Raw genomic sequence first — 18,551 nt, 5'->3', positions numbered from 1 at the left:
TGTCAATAGCACCGAAAAGTGAAGCCTTACTGAACTTTTCAGCGCCTTCTTCGTTTGTTGGCCTGAGTCCACTCGAGTGCTTGACTGCCACCGCGTGTGACGTCTCCTGCAAAAAGGTTATAGAGATATGGCAGTTTGATTTTGCATGACTCGGTACCCGATAAAAGTACCGAATTTGGTACCCATCCCAACATACACTACAATTTTAGTGTCAGATCATCATATCCTTCCGAGAACCAGTGTCTGCTGCAGTGGACATTTGTGTTAAGTTTAACAAAGCTGATTGATTGATTGATTGAAACTTTTATTAGTAGGTTGCACAGTGAAGTACATATTCCGTACAATTGACCACTAAATGGTAACACCCGAATAAGTTAAGTCGGGGTCCACTTAAATTCATTCATGATAGAGGTATATACTATCAAATATATACTAACATCATAATACAGTCATCACACAAGATAATCATCAGAGTATATACATTGAATTATTTACATTATTTACAATACGGGGTGGGATGTGGAGGGGAGGGCGGGGTTAGGTTTGGTTGTTATCATCACTTCAGTCATCAACAATTGAGAACAGAGAAATGGACATTGAAACAGTGTAGCTCTGACTTGGTAGGATATGTACAGCAAGTAGTGGACATAGAGAGAGATCAGAAAGCATAAGAAAAAGTATCTACATTTGATCATCTACAATCCGGGAGGGTGTTAATTTAGGGTTGAAGTTGCCTGGAGGTGTACTTTTATTGCAGTTTTGAAGGAGGATAGAGATGCCCTTTCTTTTATACCTGTTGGAGCGCATTCCCCATTGATGTGGCATAGAAAAATAATGAGTTAAGACCTTTGTTAGTTCGGAATCTGGGTTTAACATGGTTAGTGGAGCTCCCCCTGGTGTTGTGGTTATGGCGGTCATTTACGTTAAGGAAGTAGTTTGACATGTACTTCGGTATCAGGGAGGTGTAGCGGATTTTATAGACTAGGCTCAGTGCAAGTTGTTTTACTCTGTCCTCCACCCTGAGCCAGCCCACTTTGGAGAAGTGGGTAGGAGTGAAGTGTGATCTGGGGTGGAGGTCTAGAAGTAATCTGACTAGCTTGTTCGGGGATGTTTGGAGTTTAGATTTGAGGGTTTTGGAGGTGCTAGGGTACCAGGAGGTGCATGCGTAATCGAAAAAGGGTTGAACGAGAGTTCCCGCTAGAATCCTCATGGTGCTTTTGTTGACCACAGAGGAGATTCTATAGAGAAATCTCGTTCGTTGGTTGACCTTTTTGATTACCTTGGTTGCCATTTTATCACAGGAAAGATTAGCCTCTAGAATGGAACCTAGGTAGGTGACCTCATCTTTCCTGGTGATAACAATGTCACCCACTTTTATAGTGAAGTCACTGACTTTTTTAAGGTTGATGTGGGACCCAAACAGGATGGAGTCCGTTTTACCCAAGTGTATGGATAGCTTGTTGTCAGCGAGCCAGGTGCAAGTTCTACAGAGTTCAGCTTCCCCCCTAAGTTATGTAACTGACAGAAGAAATACACTACAAACAAATGTCTACTGCAGATTCTCAGAAGGAAATATCAATTTGTAAAAACACAAATCTAACTTTCCTCATGTTTTTTGTTTGTCCTTCAGATATTTGAAAATAAAGGAGCCATGATGGGTTGTTCCAATCCACACCCTCATTGTCAGGTAGACAAAGACACACATTTGGCTCTGTATTGTGTGTAAATGGCTGTGTTTACATTGGAAAAGAGCTCAAACACGGCAAACGTGGTGTTAGTTGGGCTTGACAACAATGCTGATAATGAAGCCAAAGGTAATTCATTTAAAATGTATGATTGCAACTTCAATGTGGTGACACCTAGGTACCTCTCTGAAATAGAAAGTACAGTTTAACAACTGCTTGTACATTTCAAATCTGACATTTTACACAAAATCAGCAGCCGTCCTTTTCTCAGGTCAATATCTGGACCTTGTCAACAGAGGGCAGTATGAGACTTCAGTTTTTGTCACATCATAGACGTTCCTCTCTGTTGTACCTCAGAACTATTTATGTACATACATGAGAAATTACACTTCATGGGACTTGCTAAGTGATAAAGATTTATAGACCATTACAAGCACAGATTATCCATGGTCTAAAAAGTAGGAATATTTGGTTCCTTTAGACTGAAATGGTTTGTCTAGTGTCTACATCCATCCATCCATTTTCTACCGCTTGTCCCTTTCGGGGTCGCGGGGGTGTTGGAGCCTATCTCAACTCCGTTCGGGCGGAAGGTGGTGTACACCCCGGACAAGTGTCCACCTCATGGCGTTCACACTCACATTCACACACTAGGGCCAATTTAGTTGTTTGGGAAAAATCATATTCATTCAGGCAACACGAAAATAATCAATAACACTTTATCACTTTATTAATATTTGTGTACATTTGCAGTTGCATTAATAACTTTACATTAGTTTGCAACAATTCATACTTATTATGTTTTATTATTGTATGTTAATTATAATTTTACTTTTTGTTTTTGTAGTTAATAGTAATTAACTGAAGGTATTTCTAACCTAATATATGTATTTGTTTCTCTAATATATATGATTGTAATGCCTATGTCAGATCATATTAAAGGCCTACTGAAATGAAATGTTTTTATTTAAACGGGGATAGCAGATCCATTCTATGTGTCATACTTGATCATTTCGCGATATTGCCATATTTTTGCTGAAAGGATTTAGTAGAGAACATCGATGATAAAGTTCGCAACTTTTGGTCGCTGATAAAAAAAGCCTTGCCTGTACCGGAAGTAGCGTGATGTCACAGGTTGAAAGGCTCCTCACATTTCCCCATTGTTTACACCAGCAGCTAGAGCGATTCGGACCGAAAAAGCGACGATTACCCCATTAATTTGAGCCAGGATGAAAGATTCGTGGATGAGGAACGTGAGAGTGAAGGACTAGAGTGCAGTGCAGGACGCATCTTTTTTTGCTCTGACCGTAACTTAGGTACAAGCTGGCTCATTGGATTCCACACTCTCTCCTTTTTCTATTGTGGATCACGGATTTGTATTTTAAACCACCTAGGATACTATATCCTCTTGAAAATGAGAGTCGAGAACGCGAAATGGACATTCACAGTGACTTTTATCTCCACGACAATACATCGGCGAAGCACTTTAGCTACGGAGCTAACGTGATAGCATCGGGCTTAACTGCAGATAGAAACAAAAGAAATAAACCCCTGACTGGAAGGATAGACAGAAAATCAACAATACTATTAAACCATGGACATGTAAATACACGGTTAATGCTTTCCAGCCTGGCGAAGCTTAACAATGCTGTTGCTAACGACGCCATTGAAGCTAACTTAGCAACAGGACCTCACAGAGCTATGCTAAAAACATTAGCTATCCACCTACGCCAGCCAGCCCTCATCTGCTCAACAACACCCGTGCTCACCTGCGTTTCAGCGATCGACGGAGCGACGAAGGACTTCACCCGATCATCCGTGCGGTCGGCGGCTAGCGTCTGCTAGCGTCGGATAGCGCGTCTGCTATCCAAGTCAAAGTCCTCCTGGTTGTGTTGCTGCAGCCAGCCGCTAATACACCGATCCCACCTACAACTTTCTTCTTTGCAGTCTCCATTGTTCATTAAACAAATTGCAAAAGATTCACCAACACTGATGTCCAGAATACTGTGGAATTTTGCGATGAAAACCGAGCTTTTTGTATTGGATACAATGGTGTCCCAATACTTCCGTTGCCGTCGTGACGTCACGCGCATACGTCATCATACATAGACGTTTTCAACCGGAAGTTTAGCGGAAATTTAAAATGTCACTTTATAAGTTAACCCGGCCGTATTGGCATGTGTTGCAATGTTAAGATTTCATCATTAATATATAAACTATCAGACTGCGTGGTCGCTAGTAGTGGCTTTCAGTAGGCCTTTAAACACTAAGATATAATACCTTTTTTCGGGAACAAACTATTGCGGAATTGGAGACAGATAGATACTTAACTCCTAAAGAAGCTAGCTGAAGATAGAGCAACGCTAACTTTTAATACACAGCTTGTCTCATGGGAATAGATGCTCATCTTTGTTTGTCTCTTGTGTATCATTTCTCCATTTCTCCTTGAGTCAACAGTCTGTGCTACCAGACAGGAAATACATCTAATGTCCACAGAAGCACAGCTGCACAAACACACCCGCAGCTACAGATGTTGGAAAGAGCCCGGATATAATAGAACCCACACACACTGTCTCACACACACCCACACCCACACACACTGTCTCACACACACCCACAACACACACACCCACACACACTGTCTCACACACACCCACAACACACACACCCACACACACTGTCTCACACACACCCACAGGTAGGCAGTATTATTTAGTATTTACAAATATATGCATGTGTACGAATGAAATGACAGACCAATGAAATAATAATAACATAATCACATTGTGTGTGTAACCTTTAAATATGCACTCCATTCTGGGTGAATAAGTGAAGAGGTGTTTAATCTGAAAACAATTAGCCATTCTGTCCGAGGCAGTGCCGCATGGCATGCAAAGACAGCATCGAAAGGCCTCTGGTTATTACTCCACATAGAATATTTCATTTCATTTTAATTCCCATGTCACACACATTAAACAAGGAGCTATTATTAAGCCGATCCCTTCCCATTGCTTGTAGGGATGGGATTTAGGGCTCTTCCAATGGAGCCGTTTAAACGACTGGCTCGTTGTTATTGTTTTATTTATCAAGGAAATTACTGGTAGCAGTTATAAGGTAAGATGTTGATCACAATAGTTTAAATGTTCACCAAAATTCCTAATTGGTGAGAATTATTGTGAAATATTGAATGTCATTTTATTTTTGTTTTTCTTGTAAACATTCCATAAAGTGGTGCCTTATCCCCATGCTTTGACAGTGACATCATTATTTTTAATTTTTTTCTCACCTAAAAAAAAACTTTGTACCGCAAGAATATTTGAACAATACTGAAAAAAATACACAGATAATAGGTAAGAATAAACTGTATACACAGTCGTGGTCAAAAGTGTACATACACTTGTAAAGAGCATCATGTCATGGCTGTCTTGAGTTTCCAATCATTTTTACAACTCTTATTTTTTTGTGATGTAGTGATTGGAGCACATACTTGTTGGTCACAAAAAACATTCATGAAGTTTGCTTCTTTTACGGGGGATTACCTCCAAATTGTTCAGGACAAGCTAAAATCATCATCCCGGAGGTTGGGTCTTGGGCGCAGTTGGGTGTTCCAACAGGACAATGACCCCAAACACACCTCAAAAGTGGTAGAGGAATGGCTAAATCAGGCTCGAACTAAGGTTTTAGAATGGCCTTCCCAAAGTCCTGACTTAAACGTGTGGACAATGATGAAGAAACAAGTCCATGTCAGAAAACCAACAAATTTCGCTGAACTGCACCAATTTTGTCAAGAGGAGTGGTCAAAAATTCAAGCAGAAGCTTGTGGATGGCTACCAAAAACGCCTTATTGCAGGTAAACTCGCCAAGGGACATGTAAGCAAATATTAACATTGCTGTATGTATACTTTTGACCCAGCACATTTTCAGTAGACCCATAATAAATTCATAAAAGAAGCAAACTTCATGAATGTTTTTTTGTGACCAACAAGTATGTGCTCCAATCACTACATCACAAAAAAACAAGAGTTGTAGAAAAGATTGGAAACTCAAGACAGCCATGACATGATGTCCTTTACAAGTGTATGTAAACTTTTTACCACGACTGTATGTATATAAAAAGTGTAAATAAAACAAAAATACAAATTAGGACTTCATAAAAGTGTGACTTACCATCCTGGTGTGTGTTTACGCTTAAACTACTGTGCATATCCTCATCAGAACAATGAACCTGAAAAGTGATATAAAAATACATAAAGCCACTGCGAATCGGTTCTCATCGTTCACTTTAAAGAATCGTTTAAAAGTCTTGATTCGTTTGTGAACATCCCATCTGTATATGCTTCACAAGGTATGTGTTGTTCACAAGGATTGTAACGTTTTGGACTTTAAGCAGCTTTTCTTTTTAACTACAAAGTAATAAAAGTCAGTTAATAACGATACCTGTGGTCAAGACTCTTGATCAGTTATGTCGTTAGCTTGATGTTCACTACTCTGAAGTAAACAGATGCTCATCTCTCAAGCAAAGTCAATCCAATTAGCAAGTTTGGAGGGATGAAAATGAATCTGCTCAAAGCTCATTAATGAAGTAGTATTGATGAATAACCTTATTAAAATATCGTAAGTCACAGTGGTAGAGGTGGCTTGTGCATACCAAACAATTCATCCATCCACCCATTTTCTGTACCACTTCTCCTCTTTAGGGTCATGGTTTAGATGGTGCAAACCCTCGGGTCCAACCATATTCAGAACAACCTTACATTGTCATATTTGAATTATTGTATACACTGCGAAAATAAAAGAAACATTTCATCCCAGATCTCAATAATCTGGGAATCCACATCGTTACATAGTGCAGTTTGTTAATAAAAAAATACTGTAAAAACAATCAAACAAAAACTTGGATTCAGAATCTATACTAAAAAACTAACTGTCAAAATGTGATAACTTGCAGATCCAACCGAGGCGAATGTCCGCCTCAGCTGGGTGCACAATTTCAAAAGATGCAAACATAATGTTGGAGGAAACGTATAATGGTTTAATGCACTGTGACGATACCACAATAAATGAGGAGAAAATCGCGTCAGCTGTCAACAAAGTAGATTATTCTGAACTTATTAAAGTTGAACGCATTCCAGCACATATTTAGTCAATGATATGTAAACACAAAAATACATATTTGATCACTTTATTTGGCATTTTAGGGGAAGCTGAGCTTGCTGTCATGGGGCATTTGCCGCTGACCCAAGGCAGCCTGCAGGTCCACTGGGTAGAAACCATAAATATTGGCAATAACGGCTCTCAACGTTATTCAAAATAATGTTCATGATATACCAGGATTCTCTCGTATGTTATCAATGTCTTACACCATCTTTTTTTTTTACTCCTTGTGATATCATAGGTGTGGGCCAGCAACTTCCTACCAAATGAGCCAGCTTTGTCAGATCGCTGTCAGAGAGCGTTTTATGAAAAACACAAAGAGCCGCTGCTGCTGCAATACGCCAAGCAAGAAGCTGAGAAAAAGGTAGTGTACACTAAACACAGAACAGTGGAACCTCATAATATACATTTAGAATTCAACCAAAGTCTTGTTTGAACTTCTTGATACTGACAATGTTTAACTTATGTTTGCGCTTGCATTAGATTAAAGATTCCGGCATCTCCTCCTAACTATACGAATGCGCATATTGCTCGTCCCCTTAAAAGGGGTGACAGGGTCACACTAATATTCAATGAAAACCTTAACCTTACCCCTAACCTAAGTGATAAATATAAATCATTTGAGGTGCTTACTATGAGGTCTGTCGCACTGCTGCCTCTCTACCTGGCTGTTATCCACTGCCCCCCTGGGCCCTATTTGGACTTTATCAGTGAATTCTCAGAGTTCGTCGCTGATCTAGTGACGCACGCCGACAATACAATTATAATGAAGGACTTTAATATCCATATGAATACCCCATCAGACCCTCCATGCGTGGCGCTCCAGACTATAATTGATAGCTGTGGTCTTACACAAATAATAAATTAGCTATATAAGTAAACATTGATTGATTGATTGAGTCTTTCCAATTCGCCATGTGTCCAAGACACACAGAGCATTGAAATTGCGTTTTCCACTCTGTTCCGTGTAGTCACAATATAGTAGGGCTGTAATGGGTATTTTGGCTTCAAAGTCTTCACTATAATGCCGTGATGGTGTCAAACGAAAACTTGGTGGGTGTAGTTTTTCCTGGTGCTTTTAGCATTGGCTGAGTCTGAAAGTAAACTACATCTCCCAGAATCCTTTGTGCAGCAGAGAGGGAGTAGCAAAGGGGGGTTGTGGGGGGTCGTCCGCAGTAAGCAGGAAGTGAATGTTCGTAGTAGTTAAGGGGGATTGTTTTCTTGGACATTTCCAAAATGTAATCAAACTTTGTTTGAGTTATGATGCTAACAAACATACAAACAAACCCTGAATACCATGAATTGATTAACGTGGACCCCGATTTAAACAAGTTGAAAAACTTATTGGGGTGTTACCATTTAGTGGTCAGTTGGAGGGAATATGTACTGTACTGTACAATCTACTAATAAAAGTTTCAAACAATCAATCCTGTTGAAAACAAAATCTCTTTGGCAGGGGTAAGAAAGTGTGCGGTCTGTTAACAAAAATGTAACATTGCGCATTGCGTGCAAATAAATAATCATCTCCAAAATTGACGTTAATGAAGTGAAAACTTTAAACTTCTGTCTTGAATAACATACTTCGAGAAATAAATTGTAGTATTTTAAATTGTATGCAAATAAATAATCAAGTAAAACATTGAGAAGACAATAGTTTAAGTAAGTCAAGTGGATGAACAGAGCGACGGCTTTAGCCATTGTTCTCCACTTTGCTTCTTTCTCATCATCCGTGGTATCATCAGTGTTCGGAAAATGACCTTTGAAGAGTAAGTAACTACAGTTACTTGGGATGCTGATATCTAGCGTTGTTGATGAGCTGATAGCTTACCAGCTTTATCACAGTGTTCATACAAATGAGATGTTGAACAAAGTGTTTGTTCAGGAGCAACAGCCAGGACATGGAGTTCTGTCTGGAGAGAGAGCCTTTCCTTATTAGTGTCTGGGTTTTGAGAGGTGGAGTACAAGTTATCTGACAGAGATATGCGTCAATTTATTCTTCCTGAGTTTTTCCACATAACTTGTATAGGATATCATCTCCCCCCAATGTATGCCTTCAACGCCTCCCAGAGTACAGAAGCCGACATCCCGGGAGTCTTGTTAAAGAGCACAAAAACGTCTATTTGACGCAAAACAAAATCCACAAAGTCCTCATTTTAAAAGTGATGGTATATTTAGACGCCGTGCCACATGTCTGGTTGTCAGGTTTTTAAAGAATGAATCCATAGAAATTCGAGCCATGTTGTAGTTTTTAGTGCTTCCACATAGAGTAGTACGGTATATCTTTTTGTGCCCTTGTGTGCATTATCCTTCCCATCCTTATCCTTTCCATCCTTTGTAACTAAGCTACTGTGTGGAACAATTTCCCTTGTGGATCATTAAAGTTTGTCTAAGTCTAAGAGGTGCTGAATGAGGTGCTTTAAAACATAGCTAGCAAGCAGCTAAGGTTTATCCACAGTGTTTTACCTACTTATGAATCACTAATCCCCACCTCCATTGTGACAAATAAAGTAAGTTTCTTACAAGTAACATTATCACTGGAGGACGAAGAATAGCTAAACATGCTTCACTACACACGGTAGGAGGATACAATAGATAACCGCTTAAAGCCAGCAAGCGCTCCTAAATGTAAACAAATGGGTGGATATACAAAGACATTGACAGTAGTGATACCAAGTACAAGAGCAGTATATAGTCGATACTACAATAATTACATTGGCATTTTTTATTATAACAAAATATATTTTTTATAGTTTTTATTATTGTTTAAATACTCAGGAAATGTGTCCGTGGACACAACCTTAAATATGACCAATGTATGATCCTGTAACTACTTGATATTAGATCGATACTCAAATGTGTGGTATCATCCAAAACTAATGTAAAGTGTCCAAACAACAGAATAGTAAGCGCTCACTACATTTTAACAGAAGTGTAGCTGGAACATGTTAAAACAGAAAGTGACCAGACATTAACAGTAAATGAACAAGTAGATTAATAATCCATCCATCCATTTTCTACAGCTTGTCCCTCACAATTTTGACAAATTAATACAATCCGAATTGACACAATATGTTACTGCATACTTCAGCAGCCAAATTAGAAGCCTAAGTTATCTACTATGTTCACAATGTTATTTAATGCCAAATTTGTTCTTTGATTGCAATTAGAGACTTATGTTTAATGTATCATGCGATTTTCTGTTAAAATAAAGCCAATAAATGACATATCGGCACCAAAATATTGGTATGGGGACAACCCTACCTCCATATTGAGTCTACTGATTGATATAAGATAGAAATATAAGCTACAGCGTAGGATTTTAGGATGCATGTGCATGTACGAGCCAGTCTGCCCCACAACAAGTGGATGAAGAAAAATAAGTAACTTATTGACTACTGTACCACTCTAGACTACAATTAGATAAACATGTCGGATTTGCGCAAAACCTTTCGGATAAACATCCACCATTTATGGAGATATTCGCTGACATAAGTAAGGCAAAATACGTCACTAAAGTCTCAAATTCCAAACAGCTCGTTTGGAGCAAGTTTGGAAGAAGGCAAGATTGTTTTATAAATATCTCCGCCAAGCCTCCACGGTTTGATTTACAATTTGTGTAACTTTTGGGGATCCCCAATACACTTAAAAACAGGTAAGAAAAGTTGGATTTGCATAACGGGGCCCCTTTAAAAGACACTCCTTGATTGTAGCGGCCTATAACGCTGGAATTTGTGGCAGCTTTTTCAGAAAGTTGCGGCCAAAGTAGCAAGGAGCGAGGCTTGTAAATGTATCATTCTTACATTTAGATTATGTTGAATACTAACTCATTTTACCAAAGCACTTTATTCAGATTATTTCATATTACTAGGATTTATGTAATGGTGATAATTGTTACTGTCCTACATTTTTTGCCACAATAGTGACCCAGTGTCAGGTTCAAACACTGATGACATCTATTAAACAAGACAAGAGGCAAAGAATTAAACAGAGACAGAATTCAATTTGGACTCAATATATTGAGGAGAGTCACCGTCGACCTGTAACCTCTTACAATGTCTCAGCACTTCTTTATTTGACTTTCTCCCCCCACCTGACCACAGCTGCTTCCAGAGGGAAGTGGGTCGTAAACAGCGTTGCCTTTGGTGACCGAACAGTTCAAAAGAAGAGGTCGTAAAATAGTTCAAAAAGAGTTCCATAAAATACTTAAAAAAGAGTTCGTCTGGAAATTGGGCAGATCCTTGGTTCTCTCCGCTTTGAAGTCCTTGGGCCAGAACAACATCCTTCTGTTGATTACCATACATGAAAGAACACAGGAACACCATCTTGCTTCCCCCCTACACAGTGGAGTTTTACGAGCCGTACTCTTGGTAGGTTTCAAAAGACAGCCTTTTGTCTTCTTGTCAGGAACACAATGTAATACAACGTTTTTGTGATAGTTTAGAAACAATCATTCTAACACCCAGCTTAGTTTGAATCTATTGTATATAAATGCACATGTTTATGTGATGATCCATGCTAAATTGGTTTGCAATAAAAAATAACACTAATTCCACTTTCTCGCGACCTTTTGCTTTCCGAATACAACCTTGCTGTAGTACACGTTATTCTATTTGCCCCTCATCCATCTGCTCGCGGTGTTATTCTGTCACACCTGTGCTTCCCGTTTTCCTCTGCTGCACTCTGCCTGTTTTTCAGCCAGTGAAGCATATGATGGGGCAGCAGAAATGCTCATTGGCATCACGCTGTGGCATCCATCTTCGACATGTGCAAAGATTAGGAAGTCATACTTTGTGTGTAAGGTCGTGTACCTTTTGCCAATTCACCGCTCATGTGTGAAGAGCACAAGCAACCTTGAGGAAGTTTGGGGCGCTGCAACACAATAGTTTGTGCATTTCCCCTTAATGCAGATGGAATAAGCATATTTTCTCAGTTTGAAGTACAATTTTTTGTAATTTTTACATCATAACATTCGTTCCCTCTGTGCTTTTTATAATTTGTATGAAAGGTGAAGAAGTTTCAACAAACAAGAACTTTCTTTCCACTACATCACTTTTTAAATGATGACATTTGTATGATTGGTTCACATTTCAGAAAGAAAGCAAAGGCACCATTAGGGTGATTGGCCACTTTACCTAGGGAGCAGAAATCTACTTGAGTTCTGTCTCCAGAATTGTCTTTATTAGCGTTTTTCCCAAAGTGACTCATCTCTTTTGAAGATTGTTGGGCAGATGGAATTGAAAAATAACATTTAAAAAAAGATAATACATCACAATGCACAATGGAGGTAGTGAAATAAAGAGAAATGTGCCATGAATGGAAGATGAAGATGTGTAGGTATAATACTGTACACTTGTGCTTCTAGTATTTCATTTTAAATAGTCCACATCAAGACTAAAGTCTTTGCCTGAGAGCTGAAAATGTAAAATATTATAAAAGTCACACAATACAAATTAAATCTCCTACTATTTTCTCACTATTTAAAGTTGCATATTTTTACTGTATATGTTATATATTTAAAAATGTACACTGTATGCGCACATGAATACATTTGATAAGCAAAATTGATGTGATAAGATATCATCATAAGTTATGCATACTTTTGCTATTTTGATGTGTGAGACTGGATTAAGTGAACACACAAAGAACAGAGAAAAATGGTAGGAATGAAAAACACTAACCTAGTCTGGAATGGACCTAAACTGTCTTTAAATTTAAGGGTACTTGTAAATGTTTTAGCGACACCTAGTGGTCACAATAGTTGATTAAATTAAGCTCATGACAGTAAATTGGATGATGCGGACACGTTTATTTCTGGATACCTTCTAAAACGCTTCTGCCTTGGAGACTTTGTATGTGTAAGTAATATGCAACTATAATTATTTCATGCTTGTTTACATATTTTAGACCCTTATATTGTTCCGTTAAAGACACTTGTTACGTATGTCTAGCTTGTGTGCTATCGTGTGCTTAGCTGTTGCGTAGCTGCTAGCTATAAACCATGTTTACCTTTTGACTTGACTTAAATACAAGAAAAGACCAAATGTGTGCGCTAATTGGAGGACATTTCTACGTTAACTGGCTCTGCCCAAGTAAACCCCCTGCAGGAGTTCAAGTTAAAGTAGCAATGATTGTCACACACACACTAGGTGTGGCATTTGACCCAGCACCCTTGATCACCCCCTGGGAGGTGAGGGGAGCAGTGAGCAGCAGATTTAACCCCCAATTCCAAGTCTTGATGCTGAGTGCCAAGCAGGGAGGTAATGGCTCCCATTTTTATAGTCTTTGGTATGACTCGGCCGGGTTTTGAACTCACGACCTACCCATCTCAGGGCGGACACTCTAACCACTAGGCCACTGAGTAGTGCTACAGTATATCAGAGATGTTAAATGATATAATACGATACGTGTTTGTTTTTTGTTGTTATCAGACTGATATAAATATGGGATCAGGACCATTCTAATAAAAATCTACATGTATGAATCAAGTTTCCCTGCTTGAAGATGCGAAGGTGTTGCGTTCAATGATTGGTTTGGATATTGAAGTTTGTGTGGATGTTCAACTTTTTGCCCTTTAGCAAAAAGACACTTTTATGGTTGGCGATTTTTGAGTGCAAGGGTTTGGAGACCTCCAATTTGTATATACATTTCAGTACAATCAAGTTGATGTTATAAGATTGCATTTGTTCCTAAATCAATGATTTCATTCCAGTCCAGAATCAGGGATCTTTTTTCCAAATTTAGTCCATATGTTAAAGACATCTGATTGTGGCGGTCCGCTCCCTGTATGATCAGTGTTAGACCTTGGTCCGCATTGCCGGCAGTAAGTCGGACACGTTAGTCGGACACGTTAGACCTTGGTCCGCATTGCCGGCAGTAAGTCGGACACGTTAGTCGGACACGTTAGACCTTGGTCCGCATTGCCGGCAGTAAGTCGGACACGTTTCCAGTGAGGGTTGGACTCCGCCAAGGCTGCCCTTTGTCACCCATTCTGTTCATAACTTTCATGGACAGAATTTCTAGGTGCAGTCAAGGCGTTGGAGGGGATCTGGTTTGGTGGCTGCAGGATTAGGTCTCTGCTTTCTGCAGATGATGTGGTCCTGATGGCTTCATCTGGCCAGGATTTTCAGCTCTCACTGGATCGCTTCGCAGCCGAGTGTGAAGCGACTGGGATGAGAATCAGCACCTCCAAGTCCGAGTCCATGGTTCTCGCCCCAAAAAGGATGGAGTGGAGGAGTTCAAGTACTTCGGAGTCTTGTTCACGAGTGAGGGAAGAGTGGCTGGTGAGATCGACAGGCGTCGTCTTCAGTAATGCGGACGCTGTATCGATCCGTTGTGGTGAAGAAGGAGCTGAGCCGGAAGGCAAAACTCTCAATTTACCGGTTGATCTACGTTCCCATCCTCACCTATGGTCATGAGCTTTGGGTTATGACCGAAAGGACAAGATCACGGGTACAAGCGGCCCAAATGAGTTTCCTCCGCCGGGTGGCGGGTCTCTCCCTTAGAGATAGGGTGAGAAGCTCTGTCATCCGGGAGGAACTCAAAGTAAAGCTGCTGCTCCTCCACATGGAGAGGAGCCAGATGAGGTGGTTCGGGCATCTGCTCAGGATGCCACCCGAACGCCTCCCTAGGGAGGTGTTTAGGGCACGTCCGACTGGTAGGAGGCCACGGGGAAGACCCAGGTCACGTTGGGAAGACTATGTCTCCCGGCTGGCCTGGGAACACTTCTGGATCCCCCGGGAGGAGCTGGACCAAGTGGCTGGGGAGAGGGAAGTCTGGGCTTCCCTGCTTAGGCTGCTGCCCCTGCGACCCGATCTCGGATAAGCGGAAGAAGATGGATGGATGGATGGATGTTAAAGACACCTGTAAGCTGTTTTAATTGGTGTAATCAGTAACATTTTATGAAAGTGCATTTATGTAATGGTTATAGTTTTCGGTTGTTTCCTGAAGTCACATTATGTGCGAGAGTTGCAACAACATTCAGAAATCACACTACGTTTTTTTGTCACTTAAAGGCCTACTGAAATGAAATGTTCTTATTTAAACGGGGATAGCAGGTCCATTCTATGTGTCATACTTGATCATTTCGCGATATTGCCATATTTTTGCTGAAAGGATTTAGTAGAGAACATCGACGATAAAGTTGGCAACTTTTGGTCGCTGATAAAAAAGCCTTGCCTGTACCGGAAGTAGCGTGACGTCACCGGTTGAAGAGCTCCTCACATCTGCACATTGTTCACAATCATGGCCACCAGCAGCGAGAGCGATTCGGACCGAGAAAGCGACGATTTCCCCATTAATTTGAGCGAGGATGAAAGATTCGTGGATGAGGAAAGTGAGAGTGAAGGATAAGAGGGCAGTGGAAGCGATTCAGATAGGGAAGATGCTGTGAGAGGCGGGTGGGACCTGATATTCAGCTGCGAATGACTAAAACAGTAAATAAACACAAGACATATATATATACTCTATTAGCCACAACACAACCAGGCTTATATTTAATATGCCACAAATTAATCCGCATAACAAACACCTCCCTCCTCCCGTCCATATAACCCACCAAAACAACTCAAACACCCGCACAACACACTCAATCCCACAGCCCAAAGTACCGTTCACCTCCGTAAAGTTCATACAGCACATATATTTCCCCAAAGTTACGTACGTGACATGCACATAGCGGCACGCACGGACGGGCAAGCGATCAAATGTTTGGAGGTCAAAGCTGTGTACTCACGGTAGCGCATCTGCTATCCAACTCAAATTTTAGGGCTATATAAATAAACATTGATTGGTTGATTGAAAGTCCTCCTGGTTGTGTTGCTGTACCGATCCCACCTACAACTTTCTTCTTTGTTGTCTTCATTGTCCATTAAACAAATTGCAAAAGATTCACCAACACTTATGTCCAGAATACTGTGGAATTTTGCGATGAAAACAGACGACTTAATAGCTGGCCACAATGGTGTCCCAATATGTCCGCTACAATCCGTGACGTCACGCGCAGACGTCATCATACCGAGACGTTTTCAGCAGAATATTTTGCTGGAAATTTAAAATTGCACTTTATAAGTATTGGCATGTGTTGCAATGTTAAGATTTCATCATTGATATATAAACTATCAGACTGCGTGGTCGCTAGTAGTGGCTTTCAGTAGGCCTTTAATTTATGACCTAGGTTAAGTTAAAAAGGTCACAATTAAGCTTGTTAGGAGCAGCGTCAAGGCACTTTGTACCGCCCTCATTTCAATAGATCAGTCCAACTGTAGATTTTACTCAAGGTGGTGACGCAGGAGTCCACACTGTGCTTTTCATTAGCATGCAAAGAGTCAAAATAAGGAAACCTGACACTACAAGACAGTCACGGATAGCTAATTCATCTGAGATTAAGGAATAATGCTGTGATGTATTCAAACTGTGTGCATGTGTGTGTGTGTGTGTAGCTATAACGGTTGGAGTCGTAGTAGAGCAGACACTTGAATCTCTTAGACAGCCACTCATGGGGGCTGACCTTTATAAAATTAGAGTGGAAGCTGGGTCTAGGAGTATTTGCCAGCCTGCCCTATACGACTTGTCTGTGTGAATGTGTGTTTGTGTCTGCAGTGTCCCTCGCCCTATTTGCTTCTGTCTGTCTGACCCCAGGTTAGGACCGCAAATTGGCACGCTGCAGTACTTGAAGGAGTTGGAATTTCGGTTTGGCTCCCCCGTGATAGCCTTGACTTTGAAAGCAAAACTTTCTGAACTAATTGAATGCAAGTTTTGGGGGTATTTGTAACGTCCGATATGTCTGTCGCAGGACACGGTCCACTCGCATGCCTTGAATAGCCTTTCTTCTCTGTCCTTCATTTGTATTCTATCCTTTTGCTGCTTTATAGTCCACTTAAAGTCACAGGAGAACAGATATTGGAAAGAAGTGTTAGGAAGGCAGAAGGTTAAAGACAAAAACTTAAACTTGAGATTCAAAGTTAGGGAAAAATACTTGTACAAATGACTAAACCACAACTACTTCACAGAGGTTCTAGATTTAAAGTCCATTACCCTTTTATTTTGTGCTGTGCTGGTTTTTGTTAAGATGCTATTAACATTTTCTAAAATTAACTAGAAGTTAGCTTCTATAACTATTTTCTGTGTGACCCAAGCTCGCCACAAAATGGTTTTGAGACACTTGCTCTCTTTATGTTTGAGACTAGATTCGAGGTTGTCCAATCTGTTCTGCAGACAGCTCCCATCTAACACAAATATCCTGACCCTATGCAAGCTCAGCACAAATTATGGATATTAAATATAAGATATGCATATACAATATACATATACAAACCCCAAAACCAGTGAAGTTGGCCCATTGTGTAAATGGTAAATAAAAACAGAATACAATGATTTGCAAATCCTTTTCAACTTATAGACTACAAAGACAAGATATTTAACGTTCCAACTGGAAAACTTTGTTATTTTTTTGCAAATATTAGCTCATTTGGAATTTGATGCCAGCAACATGTTTCAAAAAAGCTGGCATAAGCGGCAAATAAGACGCTCATCAAAGACTTATTTGGAACATCCCACAGGTGAACAGGCTAATTGGGAACAGGTGGGTGCCATGATTGGGTATAAAAGCAGCTTCCATGAAATGCTCAGTCATTCACAAACAAGGACGGGGCGAGGGTCACCACTTTGTCAACAAACGCGTGAGCAAATTGTCCAACAGTTTAAGAACAACAATCCTCAATGAGCTATTGCAAGGAATTTAGGGATTTTCACCATCTACGCTCCGTAAAATCATCAAAAGGTTCAGAGAATCTGGAGAAATCACTGCACGTAAAATTGAATGCCCGTGACCTTGGATCCCTCAGGCGGTACTGCATCAAAAAGCGACATCAGTGTGTAAAGGATATCACCACATGGGCTCAGGAACATTACTTTTAATGTCCAAAATGCAGGAAAAGCACAAACCAGGAACCAGGAACAGGCAAACTGGAAGCAGGAAACGAGGAACTAGAAGACACTACGTACATACAGGATAAAGCAAACAGTCCACAGCCTACAGCTAGTAATACTCCAGCCCTGACTGGAGGGCGAGGCAGGTATAAATAGTGGCCGGATTGGCAATTGCCACCAGGTGTGCCAGACTGCCAATCAGGTACAGGTGCGGGAAAACAGCGCTCATGGAGACAAGCAGGAAACTGAACCAAAATAAGAGCTCTGACAGGAAATAAAACACAAACAGTTGGAAAAACTACAACATAACCAAACTGTCAGCGACAAGCCTGACACACCCGTCATTTTTCGAGAGGGAGCTGAAGAATACAAACATCAGTGAAACGGGGAGATGGCGGCATGGATAGTTAATATGTTTAGTTAAAAAACCATATGATTGTTGTGAGGAGCATACATTGGTAGTAAGTAAGATTGGTGGAACATTCCATTCACTTGCTTTTCTATACGACATTCTGATTGTCTCCTGTCAGGAGCGGTTGGTGGTGATGAATGCTGACTGGCTGGCTGTGGTGCCTTATTGGGCGACGTGGCCCTACCAGTTGCTGCTCTTACCTCGACGACATGTCCTCAGAATAAATGAACTCACCACAGAGGAGAGGGGTAGTAAGTCGTGCAGTACATTATTTCTAAAACTGTTGTTCATTGTCCATTTTTAGGCTGCTACGATTTGCTTCCTTCGCTCAGTACAAACAGTTCTTCTTTTGCTGGCTTTTTTCATCGTGCGGTGTG

The 18,551-nt window shown here is 40.5% G+C and overlaps 1 protein-coding gene across 4 annotated transcripts in view; it reads left to right on the top strand.

The window, feature by feature from the left end:
- Nucleotides 1-18,551, top strand: part of galt (galactose-1-phosphate uridylyltransferase) — a 57,648-nt gene that overhangs the window by 23,396 nt on the left and 15,701 nt on the right. For all 4 annotated transcript variants that reach the window (XM_062031733.1, XM_062031732.1, XM_062031731.1 and 1 more), the window contains exons 6-8: nt 1,631-1,687; nt 7,078-7,200; nt 18,293-18,425. In XM_062031733.1, coding sequence (XP_061887717.1) covers nt 1,631-1,687; nt 7,078-7,200; nt 18,293-18,425 — 313 coding nt within the window. The remainder of the gene's footprint in view (nt 1-1,630; nt 1,688-7,077; nt 7,201-18,292; nt 18,426-18,551) is intronic.

The sequence above is a fragment of the Entelurus aequoreus genome, linkage group LG21 (assembly GCF_033978785.1).
Source record: "Entelurus aequoreus isolate RoL-2023_Sb linkage group LG21, RoL_Eaeq_v1.1, whole genome shotgun sequence".
Lineage (NCBI taxonomy): Eukaryota > Metazoa > Chordata > Actinopteri > Syngnathiformes > Syngnathidae > Entelurus > Entelurus aequoreus.
This window is presented reverse-complemented; position numbering and strand designations above follow the sequence as displayed.